Source organism: Terrapene carolina, unplaced genomic scaffold (assembly GCF_002925995.2).
Source record: "Terrapene carolina triunguis isolate 2854851 unplaced genomic scaffold, T_m_triunguis-2.0 Scaffold131, whole genome shotgun sequence".
NCBI lineage: Eukaryota > Metazoa > Chordata > Testudines > Emydidae > Terrapene > Terrapene triunguis.
Genome location: NW_020664482.1, coordinates 29767855 through 29790998, shown reverse-complemented (window position 1 = coordinate 29790998; position 23144 = coordinate 29767855). Strand labels below are relative to the sequence as shown.

At 37.9% G+C, this 23144-nt stretch overlaps 1 protein-coding gene across 1 annotated transcript in view; it reads right to left on the bottom strand.

Annotated features, from left to right (window-relative positions):
- Positions 1-19972: 19972 nt before the first annotated feature.
- Positions 19973-23144, bottom strand: part of KLHL4 (kelch like family member 4) — a 90835-nt gene continuing 87663 nt past the window's right edge. The window contains exons 10-11 of the mRNA XM_024195109.2: positions 22140-22311; positions 19973-20189 (exon numbers count right to left, since the gene is read on the bottom strand). Coding sequence (XP_024050877.2) covers positions 20130-20189; positions 22140-22311 — 232 coding nt within the window. The 3' untranslated portion in view covers positions 19973-20129. The remainder of the gene's footprint in view (positions 20190-22139; positions 22312-23144) is intronic.

The window sequence follows — 23144 nt, the reverse complement described above, 5'->3', positions numbered from 1 at the left end:
GCATAGCATATGTTATTAGAATATGGGAAAATATAAATATTTCCATGTCCTTTCACTTCTACTCCTTACATTTTGCCAGGATCATAAAAATACTTCTGAATCAAAGATTGAATCCAAAATGTTGGAGTTATATTTACAGCCTTTCTCTTAAAAGTATTTGTGTGGGAAAATGCGACAGAGTCTGTTTGGGTAGCCAGTTGTACCTGTTCTATCCTATGGGCTGAGCTCTGGCTGGATGACATCTTCCATGATGCATCTGCAACCATGTGACTCTCATGATGCAATGCAGTCTCCCTGATGACTGAGTGGCATGGTGCATCATGGGAGATGTCATCCAGCCAGAGATCCTGGTCCATTGGTCACAGTAGAGCATCAGGAATCTGAACTGCGGCTCCTGTGAAGCAGTGTGCCACAATAGGAAGATGCAGTTCAAAGTTGGACTGATTAAAAAAAAATTGAGTTAGATCAAAAATCAAAGTGTTTTGATTTGGGTTGAACCAACGTGAAACTAAACATTTTGTAGAAAATCAATATTTTTGGGCAACATTTTCTTGTGGAAAATTTTGATTTTGTAGAAATGAAGTTTTCTAACAAAATATTACTATGGAAAATTCCCAATCAGTTTTAATTTACACTCTACCCCTAATACAAATTGTAAATTTTTCTGGTACATTTAGCGTTCCCACAGTCTTCTGCAGATATTGGGATACCATTGCTCTGCCCTACTCTGCCTTCAGGTTAGGGTTGCCAGCTGTCCAGGCTTTCCCAGGATCATCCCTTTCTGAGGTCATGTGCTTGGTGCTGTAAGGGTGCACAGTGCATGCTGCCAGCTATCCAGGTTTATGGACTCAGCACCTTCCTCGATGTCCTGAGGTGGCAGTCATGCTTCAGAGATGGCAGTCATGCTTCAGGTTCATTTAGGAGAGAGATTTTGGTGTCCTTTTCCCAAAAACCTCTCTACATACCCCCTAAAATCAATAGCATTTGATAAGACCTCAGTGATGCATTCATTCTATTTTCTTTGACTGTTACTAGGGGCAGTGATGCTTGAGAGTCATCCTCAAGTGGCAGTCGAGGAGTGCCATGTTAGGTATCCTGACACAAGGCATAACCACTTTTCTGATGCAGTCCTCACACACTAGAAAACAGGGAATGCTGACCTGGCTATAACAGTCTGACAAAATTTCCCTACAGACCTCAAAGAAACTATTCCCTTCTTGCAACCCTGTGGTGGCATGGCCCAGCATCTGAATTTCAGTGGCAAATAGATTTAATTAGTGTTACTTTCTGCAGAATTTAATTTGGATAAATCCAATTATATCCTGGTAATAAGACTACTAAATGTTAATGTCTTTAATGAGTGGTAAAATACACTCAAAAACAAACTGAACAACTCTCTCTGCCCCAAAGGTCTTTAGAGATTAATACAGTTAATTGGTTATTGCAAGAAATCAGACCAGATGCGCAAAAAACTATTGATTTTAATAGATTTTTCCTAAGCAGGCCCCAAGCAGGGTTTGGTAGCGTAGGTAAGGAGGAGGAGTGTCCTCCTTCAGCGTACAATGTCTTTCCTACAGCTGGCTGATGAGTGCAGAGCAGCAGAGTTAGTTACTCCTGGAGGAATTCTGCGGGACTGCACACCCACAGAAAACACACCTCACCGCAGAATTCCTGTGCTTCCCTGCTGAAAATGTCAGGGAAGCCACGCCGGTGGGGGGAGGTTTGAGGAGGACTATGACCATGAGCACAGTTTTGGGGGGGATTGTCAGAGACTGGGCATGGGGGGGCACATGGAGTTATGTGCCACTGCCTCCCCTCATTTCTGCAAGTGCAGAGCTGCCTAGCTTAAGGAGGCTGCATCTCTGATCTGCTGACTCTGCAGCTGAACACCGCCTCCTGGGTCCTAATGCCAGTTGACCTCCTCTTCTGTGTGCTTCCTGTTTTCTGTGCAACAGTGAGTTCCAGTGGTGGGGCTCGGTAATGAGGGGCTGGGGGAAATGAGGGAAGGGGGGGTGAAGCAGTTGGGGGAAGAAAGGGGTTGGAATAGGGCAGGAGGGAAATGTAGGAATGAGAGGAGGGGGATGGGGGATAGAGCAGTGAGGGAGGGGGATGAGATGGGGAAGAAAAGGGAATAGAGGAATCACGGGGGGAAGTAGGAGCCGGGGAAGCGGGAGCCTGACATGCGGCATCCCCTGGGCAGCAGCTGGGGCTCCCTTGTTAAGCAGGCCCATCAAACCCTCACCCTGACAAACCCTACAACACCCCCCTCACACAAGCCTCCCACACCAGACCCCCAAGCCCACTTAACCCCAACCAGCTGCACCTGGACCCCCACTCCATCAAGCCCCACTCCCCCAGCACCTGGACACCCCCCACTGAGCCCTCCACAACCAGACCCATCCCATCTCCCCACACCCAGCCCCCCCATTGAGCCCCAACCACCTTCACCTGGATACCCTTCCAAGTCCCATTGTCCCTGCATCCCCCAGCAAGTCCTTGTGCATCCAGATGTCCCACTGAGCCACCCACACCCAAATTGCTCCACGCAGAAGCTTCTCACCCCACACCTGGATCCCCCCACGCTAAGCTGCTCCACACTTGGCTCCTGCTGGACTGAGGCTGCCCACCCACACCTGGTGTGCCTGGTGCAGAGGGGCCGGGGCCAGGGTGTTTCTGGGGCAGACCCGGTGCTTGCACTGTGTCAGGGTTAGGTGCAGCCTCACTGCCAAGTCCCTGTACCGAGGGAGTTGGGGGCTTCAGGGTGATCTTCCACCTCAGTGCAACCAGTGGCCTGTGCTCCCCGCTGCCATGCTGGAGCCACATTTATTTATTGACAAATATAATTTGCAGAATTTAAAAATATTACGTGCATAATTTTTATTTTTTTGGTGCAGAATTCCCTCAGTAGTTAGTGCTGCCTGATAAAGATAAAGATAAATATTGATTAGAAATTGAGGAGCATGTGAAGTAACCACACAGAATCAAGAAATGGGTGCCTATAGGTTCAAACTTTGGCCAAGATCTGATGTTTGCTTTGGTTTCAGGAGTCCCTTTTCTCATTGCCAAATATGCTGGCTTGTGGTTAATAGTGAGGATTTTGTAGAGGGCACATTTCCTCCATCCCAGAAGAGGTTGTTTGTGAATTCCTTTGGATAAGGATACCAGGAATAAAAACAAATGAAGAAATGACAGTAGGAATCTTGCTAAGATTACCTGAGCTAGAGGAGAACACAGACATACTGTCTAGATCAACTCTCAAGTTACTGAGAGTTAGAAAGGCCAAGCCAGGAAAACTGCACGTACTCTGAATCTCAGAGTAGGGGACGATCATTTGAATCTCAAAATAGGGGAATAAATGAAGCCTCAGTTCCAACCGTTCTATATGATTTTTAGTTCTAGGATACATTAAAAATCAGAAGGGGAATGTTTTGTGGATGTATGTTTGGTGTGGCCCAAGATGTCAGAAATCTCATAAGGACAGCTGATCTCTTCACATTCCTCAGTAAAATGGCAGAAATTTTGTGAGTTCAAGTAATTATGTAGGACTTCAAGTATTTGAAAATGAAATTTTGTGACATTTCAGCACTAATCCAAACCCTGAACCCTAGACTATAAAATGTCCCGAGCTGTATACACTCTTTTCTGTCCATATCTACTTCACAACTTTGGAATGCAACACTCAGAGAACTTTATATATCCAGATCCCCTATGGGTAACAAATAGCGCTAAATGTGCATCAGCAAAGGTTCCTCATTTATGTAGAAGACAACTTTGTTCCAGAGTTTTTATAGGGAGGTAGGTAAGTGGCAATTTGGTGCAGAATTGATGTCTTGTTAAGTATACTGTTATTTATTCAGCCTATAAACCAAAGATTGACATTGTTAGAATGTTAATATAAGAAAAAATATTAGTGCTTAAAGGTCTCAGACGGTGTTTCTCCCACCCAGTTGGGGAGTTGTTATGCATTAGACTGAGGTGTAGGTATGGGATTTCAGAATTTCCTCCCTGTAAAGAGGAAAGTTGTCAGATCTTTCCTTCCTGTACCCCTTCCACAAATAATCCAAACAATTAAATTGCTGTTATTAGCTAGTGGTGAAATACTAATTCTAATGCAATTGTCCATACTGTAAAAAAGATTGGAGTAATTTGTTTTTGTTTTGTTCCATGGTCCCATTTATAGGCCAAATTGATTTTAAAAAATGGACAGTCACAACCTGAAAGCCTGATATAGCTGTTAGTAATTGAGCTTTTCAAAATGTGGTGGTTTTGCTTTTTATTTTCTTTGGTTTCAGTCTGAGACACCTCATATTAGGGTTTGTTTTCGTTTTTGTTAATTTTGTTTGGAGTTCATTTGATACTGAAACTAAATAATCAAAAGTGTCATGTTTTCCTAAATTCATGTGAAGCCTGGGCACAATGGCATAATTTGCATGTTTTCAATGTAAACCCACTTACAGAGTCAGTCTAGGTTTAGCTCACAGATTGAAGAACGCAGCCTGTGCTACATAAAGTTACAATACCTACTGTTTACATCTTGGCCTGGATTAAGCAATTAAGGAACTAATGGTTGAAAATATTAGACTACTTCTGCCAGTTACCTTATAAAGAGATGGGTAGCAATCCCTACCACTGCATAATCATTGTTCAGATTAATAGTTCCATTGAAACCACAGGACTACTTACACAAGTAAAAATTGCTGGTTTGGGCACTGTGGTAGTTGTGCTAAATGTCCAAAATCTGCCCTTGTGTGTGTCATGTTGTCTCCAAGTCTGTAGGGAAATTAGTACACTTGTGGCAGAACGTTGGCCTCAGCATCACATTAAGTCATGGTGCTATCACATCTAGTCATCCTCTAGATATTTTAGAGTCTGAATAATTGCACAGAAATGAAGTAAACTCACTTATGGTTTATTACTTAATTATAGCATAAAAATTGTGTGGACATATATTGTCTAGTTGTGGTGGACTCTTATTTGTAGGAAAAATGCATAATCTACATAATGGAATAGATGCCAGTCAGATGTTTTGTTTTAAAAAGCAGCTGTTATATGGAAGTGAGCTAATGGTTTTTATGAAATCTGGCAAATTAAAAAAAATATGATCTGTATAACAAGTGGGCAAAGTACAGCACTATACGACAAATTTCATCCCACAGGGAATTTTGTAGCTTGAATTTATAAATTGCTAAATAAAGTAATGGAAGTATTGACAAAAACTTAACTATAACCTTGAGAAAATAACAAATGTTAATACTGTAGACAGCAGGTATTTTTACAGATCTTCTAATTGTACTTTCTAATTAGCTCTTAAGACTCCCATCATGGACCTGACATCCTGGTAGCACATAGCAAGGCATTTTTTAAAAAAAATATCTTTCAGAAGGAGGCTTTTATCCTCTATTTTTGTCAAGCTGCATTTGGTACTTATTTCACATTGATGATATTGCATCTGATGCATCATATTCTATCTCTTCAGTCATATTCAAGTGCAGGGCTTGATGCAGCTGAAGTAATGTCCCCAAACCTGCACCTGGGGAATAGGAGTTTGAAAGAATTGAAATTGAAAGAATACAAGATTTTATTGTTGGCTGATTTTTTACTCTTAATTTATTCAGTAGTTTTCCGTGGAAACATTTTCGATAGCAACCCTGTAGGTTAGAATGACTTAGTTAGTAGTACTCTCAATGCCAAAAAATTGTGGTTTGTAGGCATTCATTGAAAGGGCTCAATTCTACAAGGAACTGAAAACCTGGCAGGATCATAGAAGTGTCTTCTTTCAAATGAGGAATGTAAACAGCCTATTAGTGCATTGATACATGAATAGGAAATAACAAGATTCCTGATCAACCTTCTCTCTTTCCATAAAATGATTCTCAAGCCCAAAGCTGGATGTGAGCAACTGCTGAGCATACAGTGGCTTCTCCAAATGCTTACATGTTCACATCAATATCATTTTGGTAAGTACTTTGGGATGTTCAGGACATAGAATTGGGTGCAATGAAAGAGAGGTGGGCTTGCCCACAAGTCATTTTGAGGGGAAAGTACTACATCAAAACAAGTGAACTATAAAGATATTTCAAGGACATATTCCCCAGGAAGCATAAAAGGTTCCGAATAAATCATGTGTGGATATAAACCTTTCAACATAGTGACTATTATCTAATCAAGTCCCCAACACCATTCTTGAAATAACTGTTGCACAAGTTTTCTTTCATCTCTAGGTACAATATGTTTATGACAAGCTGCCAGTGTATTAGAACTTGCATATCTGCTTCTTGAGGGATGAGCAAACCTGACAATCCTGGGAGAATTTTAAGTACTTTAGGATGGCAAGGTACTGGAGAAAAACAAAATTGGCTGTGAACAAAACACAACAAATACAATGAAGCTAGCAGATAAAGTATATGTAAAGTGCGGTTCTCAAAGGCTGAGCTTGATGTACAGAATTAAAAAAAAAAAGTAGCTATTCTTTTACAAAGAGTCAGGTAGGGCTCTTTGGGGTCTCAAATGCTGAAAGAAATATAAGATGCTGCTATAACTATAACTATCAATATTTGAATATAAAATTCAGTAACCTGCATATATGTCAGATTATTAGAATTACTATGACTTTTATTTCCTGGTTTGGAAGTAAAGTAGCTGTACTAGCAAAAAACCATGAGCTTGTGCTGTTTTTAGTGTGGAATATCATTTGTTTTAAAGGAAAAGGAATGTTTCTGAGTTGTCTCATATCGCTGTTGCTTTCGGCTTTCCTTCATGATTATCGTTCTTTGTTGGTGTAGTAAATAATCAAATAAGATTGTTTTTAATTTAACAGATGAAATGTATTTTGAAAGCCCCCCACAATTTCTTTTTGAGTCAATCTCTCTAGCTTCTTCTTTGTTCCTTCTCTTCACTTTTCTGGGTCAGTTCCTGACCCAACCTCTCCAATCTTTCCCTATTCTAACAAAACATTGTTAATGATGTATATACAGTGTAGCCTTAGGGAGAGGGAAGCCATGATTATTTACTTTTATTTTTTTTATATGTGTTTGGTTACACAACTGCTGCAGTGCACCCTCTTTCACAAAAGGAACTGGTTAATAAACATGATTGGACTGAGTTTTGCTTTATCTGGGGAAATTTTTTTCCAAGTCTGGATGTGAGTAGTACTACTTTTTATCAGCAATGCCTCAGGCAGTACATACCATTTCCAGTTACAATCAAGAGTTGTTCAGCAGCTAGATAAAAGTATTTTTTCTCATCTAGAAGATTTGATATAATCTATTTTGATATCTACTGGTGGAATTCTATTTTAAATGTCCAGAGCTTCTACTATTGCTGCTGGGACTGATTGTTGGCATCTCATCTTGCAAATTTTTACAGGAAAGGAATGCCAAACAGCAGCTGTAGGTATATTAAAAATTAGAAGTGGGAGGATGGGAGAGTCGGAGAGTCAGGGCATCTGGGTTTCGGAAGTTGGGACATGGCATTGGTTGAGTTAGAGGAACAAACCTTTGATGATTGCGGAGCCGATGATAGCTGGGGTAGTGTAGCCAGAGGTAGGGCAAATGGGGCTTTCATGTTTTGGAGAAAATTAGGGGAGAGGTCAAAGGAGGGACAGGTGGAGCTATCTCTTCATTGAGCAGTCTGATAAGGGACTCCCGGAGGAAGGAAGGAGTGGGCAGGAGAAATGATTACAAGTTTAATATACTCTTTAATATTTAAACTGTTGTGAAAGTTTATGTACAGAGAAAAGCCATGCTGTAGCTTTCATTCTGTTTGTTGTTTCTTCTGGGATCTAGGGAATTCTAGGTTCCCAGTGTCTCAGGATCTGGGATCTAGTCTCAGAAAAAGAGAATCTCACGTGAAGGGCTGCAACTGGGGAAAGAGCTTCTTTTCTCTCTCTCTCTCATTTATTTATTTAGTTTTTTTATTTTATTTATTATTTATAATACACTTTTCTTCCCACCTTAACAGTTCCCTTTTCACCTAGAAACATCAGCTGATTTTGCATGAATAAGCACTCTAGAAACAGAAGATATTGTACCATTTTCATTCAGTTTCTTAAAATGGTCCTTTTTTGAAAGATGTCTGTTTACATTATACTTTAATGAATGCAGTGGCTTCTTTTTCACTATCTGTAAAATGCTGTACATTTTAATTTCTTAAGTTATATTGAATATGATTGAAATATTGATTCTTTTGCTGTTGAATTAAAAGAGAAATCTTGTGTTTTCAAACAGATTTCCTTCAGAAATCAAGGGCTTGCAGTGATGCTTTAGCTTGCATGCCAGTTATGCTTGACCCAGGTGTGTGTTTTCAATATCTTCTGAAAATACAAATGTGGACTGTGCCATAGAAACCTGGTAGTGCATGGCAGGGCTCTTATATATTAGCTATGATTTTTAAACAGATCTAGGTAAAACATAGGTCACGTACTCCAAGCATAGAATTGTCTAAATTTCAAGCCTTGAAGGTAAGAACATAAGAATGGCCATACTGGGTCAGATCAATTATCCACCTAGCCCAATATCCTGTCTTCCAACAGTGGCCACTGCCAGATGATTCAGATGGAGTGAACAGAACAGGGCAGTTTATCAAGTGATCCATCCCATCGTCCAGTCCCAGCTTCTAGATTTCTTAATGTAAGTAAAGCCAATAATGCTGTCCTTGAATAATATTTGTTTGCATTATTAGTGTTGTATTAAGGCTAAATAAATATTTATATTCAGAGATAACCCTTCATGAAAAATAGTATAACTATTGTCATCACTGAAAAACTTTGATGTCCATTTGGCCTCTGCTTTTTATGTTAAAATACTTTCTGAACTTCATCAGCATTAGTGTTCAGTACTTGAATAGGCACTTATGTTGTTGTTAATGAATGCTGTGAAGATACCCTAAGTGTGCGTATGAGCAAATCCTGCTTCTGCGCACGTAGAGGTTACCTGATGTACCAGAGCCAATATGGTAGTTTCTGTAGGGGTGAGATGGCAGTATTGGGGAAGCCTATGCACAGCTATTCTGTAAGGGCTATCTTTGCTAATTTGCTGTTAAATTTCAAAGCTTATTGTCATCTTTTGTACTTGTAAAAGTCAAATTTAAAAAGCAGACTAAATGTAAGAAGTAAGACAGCTCAAGGAAAGACAAAGTTTTCTTTGCCTTGTTTTCAGAACTAGCCAAGTTACCCAGAACAACTTTCCCAACTTTCCTCCAGGCATGGTGGTCATTAGAGGGAAGAGCAAAGCATCCAAGTTGTCTGTTATGTTTTAGAGTAAACTGACCAGTAGATGTGAGCCTCTCTGGATGTCCTAAACAGTGAAACATAAGTAGTGATTGTGTTTTCTGTACAAATGGTGTTGTGGGATCTGGAAGAAATGGAGATAGAGGGCAAACAAATTAACATGGCAGTATGGGAGAAGTTCAGATAACAAGAAGAATAACTGAAACAAATATTCCATGAATCGGGCTCTGGGTTAATGGAAACTATTGGAGGATTGAAGACAAAAAGTTTCCATAATATAGACCTGATTAACTACTGAAAATTCCTCTCTTGTCTACACTTGTCTGTATATAATATGCTGAATGAATCATAAAATTTTTGGAAGTATTTGATTTAAATGAACAAATGAAATTTGTTCAACTATCAACCAACAGTTTGTGTACTTGGTATTCAGGATTGTTATACATTAGGTAGTTATCATCTTGTTCATTCTGACGATTTTTATTATGATTAGCCAAACTCCCCCCCCCTTTTTTTGGGAAGAGTTCTTTTTATCCTTTCAATTCACAATTTTATAGACTAGTAAAAGGAAAAACTCAAACACTAATTTGAGCTTGCTGAATGTATCATGAAATTTATATAGAATCATCCATGTTTACTGTCACATTAAGACAATCATGGGAAAATTAGGAGGCTAGTACGAACTTCAGCAGAGCCTGGCATTGTGTCCAAAGTTGTTTGTAAAAATTCAACAACATACCTATGCCAAATATAGAGAAATGGAGGAGATGGCTTTGACAAGAAGGCAGTAGACTGAGTATTATAAAATGGGGAAGATAGCTTGTCCATTTTATTCACACTTTAAAATAACTTATTACAATACTATATTTTCATGGTAAAATGAGATTTCATAAAAATCTTGTCACATAGCACCATCTTCTGAGCAAACTTCATATTGCAAAATGTATGATTAAGCTAAAGATCATATAGTTAATATATTCTTACAGACTTTTAAACTGCAAAGTTTGGATCGAATCCAAACATGACAAAGTTTCAAGATTTTAGTTTGGGCCTGTCCCTAATTTTTGTGACATATTGAGCTTAAATATCTGTTATTCAGAAAACCTCTAGAACTTTTATGTGAAAAGTAAGGTTTATTCTCCATTCATTTGCTTTGTGATCAATGCAGTACACCTCTACCCCAATATAACGCGACCCAATATAACATGAATTCGGATATAACGCGGTAAAGCAGCGCTCCGGGGGCGTGGGCTGCGCACTCCAGCAGATCAAAGCAAGTTCGATATAACGCGGTTTCACCTATAACACAGTAAGATTTTTTGATTCCTGAGGACAACGTTATATCAGGGTAGAGGTGTATATGAGCACATTCTGAGAGCAGTGCAGAATTGAATCTTGTCTCTTGTACCCTTCCTCCTTTTTTCCTTCATGGTAAGCAAACATTTTATTTTTTAAAAAGCATCCCCATTACAATTGTATAGAATGTTAGACTCATTGGCAGCCACTGGGACATTTTATGAAATTCTGTCCCTTTCTATTTTAACTCCCTGAGAAACATTCACATTAATATTAGGGACTAGAAATGGACTGAACTGCTGCAGAAAGTCTTATAGTCTGTTACCTGGCATTTCTTTAAAGTCCAAGCACAGGAAAGGGACCATGGTCAGTGAAAAAGCTTCTCAATTTGGTCAAACCCTCATTGGCTATCTGAAAATGGATACAAATCTTCTCAGGGAACTAACAACAGAGAGAGTGTAGAAGGAAAATAAATGGGATCTATTCTGAGCATATTTAGTAATCAGGCTGCAGGCTCAAAACAAGTAATCTGCTTATCCAATCCCATAGTCTTAAGTATGGGTTCATAGTGGGGTGAGAATATGACCACTGAGGGAGAAATATCCCACTATTATCTTGGAGAATGAGTCTCTGAGGCCAGGTCTACACTACCGCGGTAGTTCGACGGCTGGCAATCGAACTTCCAGGTTCGATTTATCGCGTCTGGTCTGGACGCGATAAGTCGAACCAGGAAGTGCTTGCCGTCGACTGCGGTACTCCACCTCAGCGAGAGGAGTACCGCGGAGTCGACGGGGGAGCCTGCCTGCCGCGTGTGGACCGCGTCTGAACCGCGGTAAATTCGAACTAAGGTATGTCGACTTCAGCTACGTTATTCACGTAGCTGAAGTTGCGTACCTTAGATCGAATTGGGGTGTTAGTGTAGACCAGGCCTCAGACACTTACAATTTCTCTTGATACCAACAGTATTTTAGAACAGAAAATAATATGACCAGAACAAAATGATTCTACCCATTCAGGTGTAACTAAACACCTACAAGCATGACAGTGGCAGCTAGCATTTTTAGATGCTGACAGCTAGCTACATGTGAGAACACAAAAGCAAAGCATTTTTTAACTCCTGTTAAAATCATTGCATGAGCTGAGTTCAAAGATAAACTAATGCTTTTAGGTCAACAAACAGGCCCTTACTTATTTGCTATTACTGGACAAATAGCAGAAAAATAGTTGTTGAATCAATTATTTGAATTGTGAAATGGTTAAATAATTTCTTCTACAAATACTGTTCACCCAAGAAGATTTGGCTGAACACCACAAAATTATTTGTTAAATAAAATACTTAATGAAAAGCAGGAAAGTTCACTGAAGTATAGTATTCAGCCAGGTCTGTTTATACTATTTAACTTTCATCCATGTATTGTCAGTTCCTGAGATTGGGAAACCTCCCACAAAACGTTTTACAGTTCTAACCTTTTATTTAATCCAATCTTCTAATTAATAGGTAATATTTGAATGCAAGTAATCTTTGCTCCTCTGGTATTGTTCAAGTAATCAAGCGCTGGAATTCCCCTTTATTTAAGTTAGTCTGGACAAAACTTGAGATGATACAGTTAAGTCTAGTCCATCTAGAATCTTATACCAAGCTCATCACTGTGCTGTGTATGCAGTATAGGAACTACTGATGTAGTAATGACCTAGGTCACACAAATGGTTAATTCAGTATCTAATTTCTGTAATTCTAAAATATTTGGTACTGTTTAACTGAGCCTTTGATTTAGAGGAGGTTCTTAAGCTACTGCTCCCTCTCTAGCCACATCACTGTTTTATTTTCACTCTTTAAAGTATAATTTAAAATCACTTCTCTTTTTGGATTATGAATGACTCTGTTAAACATTTTGTGGTGCTGCATATTAAGGACATTACATAAAATATCATGTGTTGTGTATTATATCTCATAGGAAGTAGAATTCCTAGACTGAGGGATGGGATATTCAAATACCAAACTTTGCATGCACTTGCAGTGTGAAAATCTGTGTAGCATCAAAAATTAGTGATCACATATGCACATTAGCCTCCATCTCTCCTGGACTTAGTTCCCTATCAGTAAAATATGGATATTCTTTCCCTTCTTCAGAGGGATGCTATTTTTTGTTTGGCACACAGTTATGGTGATGAAGGCCTAGAAAGGCCCATGAGAAATGTATAATTCTGTATTTAGTGCAGGGCTTGGATGATGAGCTATAAATAAAGTATGAGGCCCACGATTTGAAAGATGGGGATAAAAAACAATATTGAACCGATGCCTCACGTAGCATTGTCCATCATGAAACCTAGAGAGCCAGAGGTTATGTGGAAACAAAGTAGTTTGTGATCACATAATAAAAGTCTGCACCATAATGCAGTGAGAAGGGGGGAAGAATTTAGATTACATGAGCCCTTTATTGATTTCTTCTCCCCACCCAGTTCTAACCTATTAATAAATAACATTCACGCTACCTCTTTGCAGAAGCATCTTTGCCTATTTTGACAGGGCTGAAGTTAATGAGCATCTGGAACATTCTTCCTTTCTTAATGTTACACTGGACAAAGCCTCAGTGACTATAAATGTAGTTGCAGCCCCTCTAGCTGCTAACACTCTATGGCTTTAAGTCATGGTGAGTCTCAAGACACACTCCTATTAGGGCCCTAGACACCCTCTCTCTGCTACCCATTCTTCCCAACTTTCAGCAACTAATCATAAGGAGAAAAGAGAAGCGGCAGATAAACCATCTGTGCTCAGCCAATTCATCACATTCTGTAGGGAACTATCTGTTCTATTTAGGTTCCGTTGCCAAGCCCATAATGGATATCTAAACAACATAGAAACAATCTTATACAACATGGTAGGGAAGTGAACCAATTGAACCAATAGTTCTCTTACATCTCTAATTACTCTGATTCTGTGACCAGTGCTACTGCTGGTCTGCCAATGGAAGGCCTGACATAGAGGAGATACTCTCTTTTTGAGAAATGGTATATTACACATACTGTACACTAAATTTTATATAACATCCTTAATATGCATGATCACAAAATGCTTTTCAAAGAGGGTCACTCAAAATCCAAAGAGAAAAGGGAATTTTCAAGACAAGTCTTAGAGAGGAAAGAAACTCAGTGATTTGGACAAAGGAGAGGCAGCACAAGTAGCAGTCACTCCAGTGGCGAGATTCAGGATGAAGGGGGATAATGCAGTACTGGGTCAGAGAGGTAAGAGAAAATCACTTTCTCTAGAACCTTACTCCAGAAATAGAGTTTGCAGATGGAGTGGCAGGTATGAGGATTGTATGTGCTGCTGCCATATAGTAGTTTATAAATGATGAAAGCCATTCATCACTTCTGCCATCATTGTAGATTACATCCACTCGTGGTTTTTTTTAATGGGAAATCTGAAGTGATGAAACCTCATTGTAGGGGATACCTATGTTCTCCTCTCACTTTAGGATAGTTTATAGTCTTTTTCACGCTCCCCACTTTACATTTTTTTCATTTCCATCTTCCTTTTTCTGGATTTGGGGTCTCAGTACAACCTCTTTCCAATAGTCTCTCGAGCTTATGCTTTCCTTGATTATGGTCCTTCGTTTTCCAGCATTTATCAAATATTGTTAGTTACAAATATTGTAGAAGAACAGAAGACAAATATCTTCAGTCTGAGAGAAAATGGTGATTAGTGTTCAATCAGTTCTGTCTCTGTTATATATTTTTATAATTTTAATTATATTGTTTTAATATTGTAATCCAGGCTTGACCTCACTGCCCTTTTTGATTGTCAAGACTTCTAGATCTAGATTTACAGTAGACTCTTTCAGCCTATCACCCTAAAAATAAATTATCCTAAAAAATAAATCAGAATACAAGTGTAACCATGATTTCATTCTTAAACATTCATTTCAGTAGTCTCAATCCTTCTTGCTTTTAAAGAGGTTAACATTTTCTTTATCTTGAAGAGGCATTTTTAAAAATCCATTTTTATTGTTTACTGTCTGAGCATGCTAGAGATTTGAAGGAGTAGGCCCGGGGAAATCAGATTCTGTTTGATTACAGTACACGTCCATGCCAGTAATATGTGACTTGGGAAGAGGGCAAATTCATGTTTCCATTTTAAAATTTACCGGCAAGTGGTATTCATTTAGTTCCTCTGTAGTGCCTTCATGTTATCAAGAAACAGAGCATGTTATATGTAGAGGCACTTACGGCAACTCTCATAGTTAAGGTTGTGTTAAGATTTTCAGTTAGAACAGGAATTCTGCCACTTTGTTTTGGAAGAGGAACACAACATGTGCACTTGGAGTAGTATTAGACTGTTTTGAGGATTTTCAAGAATTAATAATGGGTCCTATTAATAAACTTGTCCTGGTGAGTCTCACCTTGTTTAGTATCCCTTTCGCAAAAAGACATTTTTCAAACTCAAATTTTAAAGATCTATTTTAAACAAGTTATTTCCCCTTACTTATCATATCAGGTTTCTTTCTAAATTGTGCTCTTTTTGTAAATGAATACAGACCAAATTTCCCCATCTCCTCCCACCCATCCTCACCCTTATGCTCTTTTCACTACAACCAGGCTCATCCTTAGTCCCCATGTTATGTTGTCCCAGTTCAAACTGAACTGGCAAGCAGGGCTTTCCTATGGATGGGCATGGGGAGAGCAGGTCTTGGAGACTGAATACCATCTGGAATGATATGTTACAGGACTTGAATAACCTTTGTGAAACTAAAATAATGCCCTAGTAGGACTATAGCAGTTGGCAACTAATGCAGCTGTAGAATTAGAAAAATCATAAAATCCATTATGGGGATTTTGGTCAATAGATACTGTTAGAATAAAATGGAACTTGCCAGAATCCACTAGCTGCATTTAGTATTGAGAATAAGAAATTAGAGTTTTTTCCTTTGGGAAAAATATACCTTTCCCTCTCTGTGTCTGCATTGAGAGTTTCTTTAGGAATACGCAGATATGCTAATTTTTCTGCACTGTAGGACACACCATTCTCTCTCTGTTCTTCTCCATCCTATCAAGTCCTTCCTTCACTTGAGAAAGATCTACAATTGGCACACTGCAGGTTATACTGCGTGTGTCAGATGTCCCCTCTTTCAACAGCATCTGGTCTAGTTCTCCTTCAAGAAGGCCATCTCATCAAACTCTTTCCCAGCTTCAAGTATATGTTTCGCGAGATCCATTTCAATAACTTTGGCTTACTGTAGTAGGTTGCCTTGGGGCTGTGAAATTGAAAGGCTTGATGTGAGTTGAACGCTACATTTTTCCTCACTCTTATTTATGCTGATTCAAAAACAAAGTCAACCACATGATACCATGTCTTTCGACAATGGTAAAGCACCACAAAAAGAGAGTTATTTTCTTCTAATGTTAAACTAGGAATTTCCTTAGAATAAGGAAAAATTGTTGTATCCCTAAAGCTTTGCTTCATGGAGAGCATCTGTCTAGTACCTTTTTCAACCCCCTCTTAACTGGCTTACTACAGTTAGTTTAATTAAAGCTATGTCCGTATCACAATACCATCACACTTTTTGTTTCTTCCTTTCTAAATATACGGTGTATTAATAGCTGGATCAATGGTATCTTGAAATGAAGAAGAATGAAAAAGAGTGCACTTCTCAATGGTTATGTAATTTCCTAACAAAACTGGGGGTTGGAGGAGGAGGGGAAAGAATATACAGAAAGACTGGGAAATTTCCCTTAGTAAATTCTTACTATTTTATTCCTGTACTCTTTAAATTCTCTCAATGGCTTCCCCCGTCTTCTACATTAAGCGTTCTTATTTCCCTTTTCTAAGGTCTTTATAATTATCTTCATCTTCACCTCTGCCTTCATTTCCAGAAAAAACATGGGTTTTGGTATTGACCCTATATTCCTGTATTCTTCCCCACTTCTCTCTAAGGACTTTTTTAGATCCTCCAATTTGCTGCTTTGTGCCTTCTTTCACCCCATTCTATATTCTTGGAACATCTTCCCCTTCCTTTTAGGAACCTTCCTCTCCCTCTGAGACCCATTTATTTTGCTAAAAGTAGTGACTTCATCAATGTCTCCTACCCTCCCTTCTTGCACCTGAGCCCTTGTTGTGTGTCCCACATTTGACTTACTTTTAAAGTGTGGAGAGAGTTTGTCCTTGGTTGTGTTTTTTTTTATAAAGCTACATAAATATACATGTAAAATAAATACTCCATGAATAGTAATAAAACATAAAATGTGGAAAAATACAGATTTCTCTTTTGTTGCTTGGATACTAGCCAGATGATTAAGTAATGAATAACTCCAAAGTGATTTGGATTTAGAAACCCAAAGACTTGAAGTCTATTCAAAACTGGTAATTAGTAAGTGAGATTCCATGTGCTTCATGGAGTGCACTATACAGTGGCCCCTCTAAGTAAACTTGTCAAATAGCAACCCTCGGCACTTTGCAAGTGAACCATCCGGGCTTTCTGTAGAAGGATTGGGAGCACTTGTAAGTCTTCCTGCATCCATAGAAAGGGGGTTCTCATGTGACTGCATTAGCATTGTAATAACCTTCTTAGAGGTCGCACAGAATAAAGGGGTAAGGATGCTAAAGGATTTGGACACAGGGGAGGGGGAAAGTAGATCTTGGGTTACTACCTGAACCTAATGCAGTACAGTTATGTCAAGAGAGTGAGATTATCTCAAGAGAAGAGCAGGATGAGCAGCACAGATCCCTGATGGAGAGCAGGGTCTAGTGTGCTGAGGGCTAGGTAAGATTTTCTAGCCTCTTAAAAATGTCATTTTTCAGCTACTTGAAGGAACACATGACCTATATTGATGCAGCATCACCAGGAAAGGAGAGAGACTTGCTACTATGACCAACACTGGGTCTTTTATATAAAAGTACTTTAGGAAGAAAATGTCTTTGTCACTAGTACTGTTGGAAATACATACAAGTTGGGAATCACACAACTGTTGAAATACTGTTTAAAATTGCATAGAGACTTTCTTAGCAGAGAAAGTAAAATTTATTTTAATTCAGCATGCCATACTATAAACATAATTTGTGTGAATTGATTTGTAAGTTTAAAAACATTTTATTTTTTTTATAAATAATTCCATGGTTGCTAAGTCTTAGAACTTTTCTACACAATATATATAGTATAAAGCCTGTTAAAATAGCATATTGCAGAGATCTGAAAATGCAACATTCCATCCCCAAAGTTGTCTACATATTCATAAAGCACATTTGTTACTATTTTACCCTGAATTTTTCTCATAAATGAAATGATGAGTTTTAAAGGCTAACATAGACACTACCCAAATATCATGTTTTACAGTATAGAACATTTTACATATATGATAACCTTCCCTACTGTATAATTCCAGCACACAAAATTATCAGAAATGTGGGGGGGGTAGGGAATCCTTCATATAAACTGGCACATGAAAGAGATGTTATGCATGCTGAATATTATGTGCTGTTTTTCAAGTGATCCTTTGATTCAGTGAAGTTTATCTTCATTCTTAGCATTCTAGATGGTTTCAGATAAAATGTAAACATGCTTATTTTAATGGTACATAATGTTACACAGTACCCATGTTCCTTGATTACAATATTTTATTCTGTACATATGAGGAAGCTGGCACTCTTCAGCTGAGGTCATAGATTGTCATATCAATATGATATACATTTTTCCATTATGTAAGCTATATTTGATGAATGTAATTACACTAACATTTTACCAGTGATAAGTCTAATGCATGCTGATTATTCCAAGAAAAGCCAAATTTCTTTAAAATATATTGACAGATGGTTAGTGGGCTGAGTGTGTGATCAGGATACTACTAGTCAGTGCATATCAATACATTATCAAATTACCAATTTTTAGATACTGCAAGTTACATTAGCTATCTTTTTTTATAAAAGAGATTTCATTTCAGTGGCAGAAACTTAATAAAAGAATGATTTCTTCAGACTCGTTGGGCAGATATTTTTAAATGTTAGAGAATTTAATCGGCTATATTGCTAAAAATGATTATTCTGTCATAGTGTTTAATAATGAAAAGTTAGACAGTATCACACTTATAATTAGTAACTAGGTTTTGTAATTTTGCATAGAATCAGTTCCACAATTTTCTGATATAATTTAATTCTATATACTTTTAAAAAATCCACTAAATATTCTCATTTGTGAAATTAGATGTCATTAAACGTAAACTTACTTTAAAGGAACTTTTATTGTGATTTTTTGTTGCCAATGTTAGTTCTCAAATTTCCTTTTGCATGGTTATCTATTGTTGAAGATTTATTTTATCCAGTGTCTGCTTTTCACTTACTTAAATACAAATTTCTTGTTTTCTAAACATATTAACATTGCTGCTGATATGGACAAGAAAATGTATATTAAGTCTTATTCAGTGACACACATCTATCACTTTAGCTGCTGTTATATATTATTAACAACAAGAAGTAAAGTTTTATAATAGACTTGAACCATTTAAACATATTATTGTATTACTGTGTATCAAGTGTAACAAATATTGATACTTCATATGATTCATGTTTTGCAAAAACCTGTCTGTGCAATGGCGATAAACTTCAGTTTTGTGCTCAAACCACATAATGGCTCAAATCTGAGTCTTCCTCCAGTAGAGAGCTGCGAGAATGTACCGTATATACTCGTTCATTAGCCCGTTCATTTATAAGCTGACCCCCGCCCCCCCCAAGATGGTTAGGTAAAAATAGCAAAAACTGTATGACCCTTTCATAAGCCGACCCTGTATTTCAGGGGTTGGCAAACTTTGGCTCCTGGCCCATTAGGGTAAGCCACTAGAGGGCCTAGATGTTTTGTTTACCTGGAGCGTCTGCAGGAACGGAGCCCCTCAGCTCCCAGTGTCCGCGGTTTGCCGTTCCCAGCCAATGGGAGCTGCGGGAAGTGGCTGGGAACGACAAACCACGGACACTGGGAGCTGAGGGGCTCCGTGCCTGCAGACGCTCCAAGAGGTCCATTGGTAGAAATGCATGAAGAGATCAAATTACACAGTAATGGACTGACACCAGTGCTATAGTACTATCATTCATTGTATTTTTCTGATTGGCTTGTAAGGCATAGCCTTTTGTGAAATGCATGGGTGAAATGTCATGCAGACCTGCAGCACTGCTCTTTTAGTATTCTTTTCAAGCCAATCTAGTCCACTAAACAAACTCTTTGCAACTTTAAAAGGCTGCAGTATTGACATCAATAAATGGATTGGCAAACTTTGGCTCCCGGCCTTTCAGGGTAAGCCACTGGCGGGATGTTTTGTTTACTTAGAGCGTCTGCAGGCATGGAGCCCCTCAGCTCCCTGTGGCCTGCAGACGCCCCAGGTAAACAAAACGACAATGTATTAGATATTCAATTCAGTGATTCCATAGAGTTTAAAATCATCAAATTTTGTGGTTTATAAGCCAACCCCCGCTCTTTGATGCGTCACTTTTTTACCAAAAATATTCGGATTATGAATGAGTATATACGGTATGTAGTTTGTATTATGTTCTGGAACTTGTTTCTTCTTCTCCTGTCACGTGGTTTTTATGGAACTGTACTCGGGGTTTATTTCACACCAGGGACATCCATCATGGCAATTTCACCACAACAACACAAGCTCCAGCTCTTCCAATATTGACAGGCACTTCCTAAAAGGAGGAAACACATTTCTTTGCTTAGTTAACTTCATGTAATCTGTCACTCAAAGGAAAGCAATTGTTTTTTCTAGTATATGTAAAATAATTAAATATGTTTAAACAGAACTATGCAAAAGAATGATTTTTTTTTTAAATGCAATATTTGCTGTTAGCAGAATTTTAATGAAAGCTGTCATAATTTCATGGCCATACAGGACTTTTTAGTTAGTGGAGAGCAAACTCAGTTTCTTGTGCACCAAAACATGGGACATGCTAGCTACAGGACAATCTCCGACAACTATAAATAATAGCAGGTGGTCTAGAACACTGGTTCTCAATCAGCTGTATGTGTACCCTTGGGGGTACATAGAGGTTTTCCAGGGGATACATCAACTCATCTAGATATTTGCCTAGTTTTACAACAGGCTACATAAATTCAGTACAAACTCAAACTTCATACAGATAATGACTTGTTTATACTGCTCTATATATTAAACACTGAAATGTAAGTATAATGTTTATATTCCAATTGATTTATTTCATAACTACATGGTAAAAATAAGATAGTAAGCAATTTTTCAATAATAGCATGCTGTGACACTTTTTTGTATTTTTATGTCTGATTTTTGTAAGCAAGTAGTTTAAGTGAGGTGAAACTAGGGGGTACACAAGACAAATCAGACTCCTGAAAGGGGTACAGTAGTCTGGAAAGTTTGAGAGCCATTGGTCTATAAGTCATAAAGTTGAGTAGATCTTAAAATACCTGCCAGTAGAGGGCAGTGGTGACAAACATTAGTCAAGGCAATACTAAATGTATGCAAATATCAGTATTTTGATCAACATGTAAAATTCCACCGAACGAGATGAATCTATGTGAAACTTAATTTTTAGGAAGAAAGAGAGAACTGAAAGAATAAGTAGGTTTATTATAAAGTGAAAGTATTTGCTTTCACCTTTCACTTCTACTTTCACTGTTGTTGATACATTATATTAGGAGCAAATAGTCTTCATTGATTAAAGCTGCCTTTGTATTCACATGTTATCAAATTTTTACCTTTTTCTTGTATGTTCCAAAATCTTGTAGATTATTACAGCACGTTAGAATTGTATAAATTTGCATAGCTACAGTACACAATATTTAGTTGTGCAATACAGCTAAATTGTAACTGCAATCAAACACTATACTATATACTTAAGGTGTTCTGCTTATCAGACTCTGAAAATGGCTGTGCATCCACTGGCTTGGGAAGGGGGGATTGTATTTAACATTTGATCAAATACATCTCAGTAATAGTCTTATGTTCAACAGAGCATAGCCTGTCCTTGGCCCCATTATAAGTGTGATCAGAACCCACTGTTGAGGAAATTTTAGAAAAGTATTGAAGCTTAAAAAAAGTGTGAACTTGTTTATACATTACAGAACATTTAAACAATCTCACTTGTCTTTAAAAATCAGCTTTATCTGATCTGGCTTTAGATAGATTAGATAAAATCAGCTTTATCTAATTTATCACAAATGCTAATAAACATTAATCATAATTGTATGCTCATTGCACAGCATCACTACAGAGCAACATCAAAGTTGTTTGAGTGTTTTGTTTGTGGACTACCAAACATTAACATGCTTGGATTTCTTTTAAGGTTAACATTATCTCTGAATTTCCTAGGTTCAGAATGCTTGCTTTTGAGATTATCATATCCCTATAGTGTGTTACTATAAATTATTAACGTATGCTCTCAGTGTTAATTCCATCTTAATATAGTTTTTGTTTGGGAATTAACTTAATGTCAGATATGAGGCACTACCAATATTTTATACATACGCAAAGTATTATCCTGATTTTCTATGTCCCAATGTACAGCATATGTAAATTATTATTTAGGTTTTTAATGTACTCACCTCTGTTGTCTCTGTAATAATTAGTGTCGTGTCAAGTTTTTAATATATTTATATGACATTACCTCTGTCCATTCATTATTTTGTGCATCATATGACTCCACAGTGTCCAGGTAACTGTGTCCATCATAGCCTCCTATTGCATATAATCTGTCCCCAAGAGGACAGACGCCAACAGCATCACGTGGTACACTTAAAGGTGCCACTGTTGTCCAGGTGTCAGTTTTAGGATCATATCTAGGATATTTTATGACAGTGATTAGAAAAAGAATTGGTCACAGGTAAGATAATGATTATTGCATTTTTAAATTATAAACAACTCGGATTAGATGAACTATAGTACGGAAGAAAATGAACCAATTCATGGACAATTACAGTTACCAGCAGAGAGAGACAAAAGTAAAATGGTTTAATATTTATTTAGCCACTAGAGGACTCTTCAAGCACACACACAAAAAATCTTTTCTCATTTTACAGGATATAGTCACAGCCTGTCTATTCTCCTATCGGCTTAGATACAATTATTTCATGCTGTATAATGTGAAGTGTGTAGCAATAATATTGTGACAGTAGCTTAATCAGATAAGTTGCTGCAGATTTCAATGTATTCTTCTTCCCCTTTGCTCATAAAGCATGCAGCCACTATTTCAAGCCAGAGTTAACATTTAAAGTAAACTTCATTGCAAACCTGAAACATTTCTCATGTAGGTAATATTTATTTTGATTAAAATATGTATCTTTATGAAAGTTGGCAACTCAAAATACATACAGTAAATTTAACATGAGTTTTCAGTTTGCTACTGCCTATACAATCACTTCAGGATACACTGGTATAAATCTCAATTCCCCTGGAGTTAAGTTATTCCAGATTTACACCACTATCACTGAAAGCAGAATTTAACCATTCTGTCTATCCCCACTGGTGTTTTTCATGTTCACCAGTGTTCCCCTGGCCTTTCTCAAAGCATCACACTGCAGGTGACTCCCAACAGTTCTCTTTGTACATACTGCCAATACTAAATTAAATGTCCAGAAAAGTCACTGTTTAAGCAGGGTATGAGCATACTCTT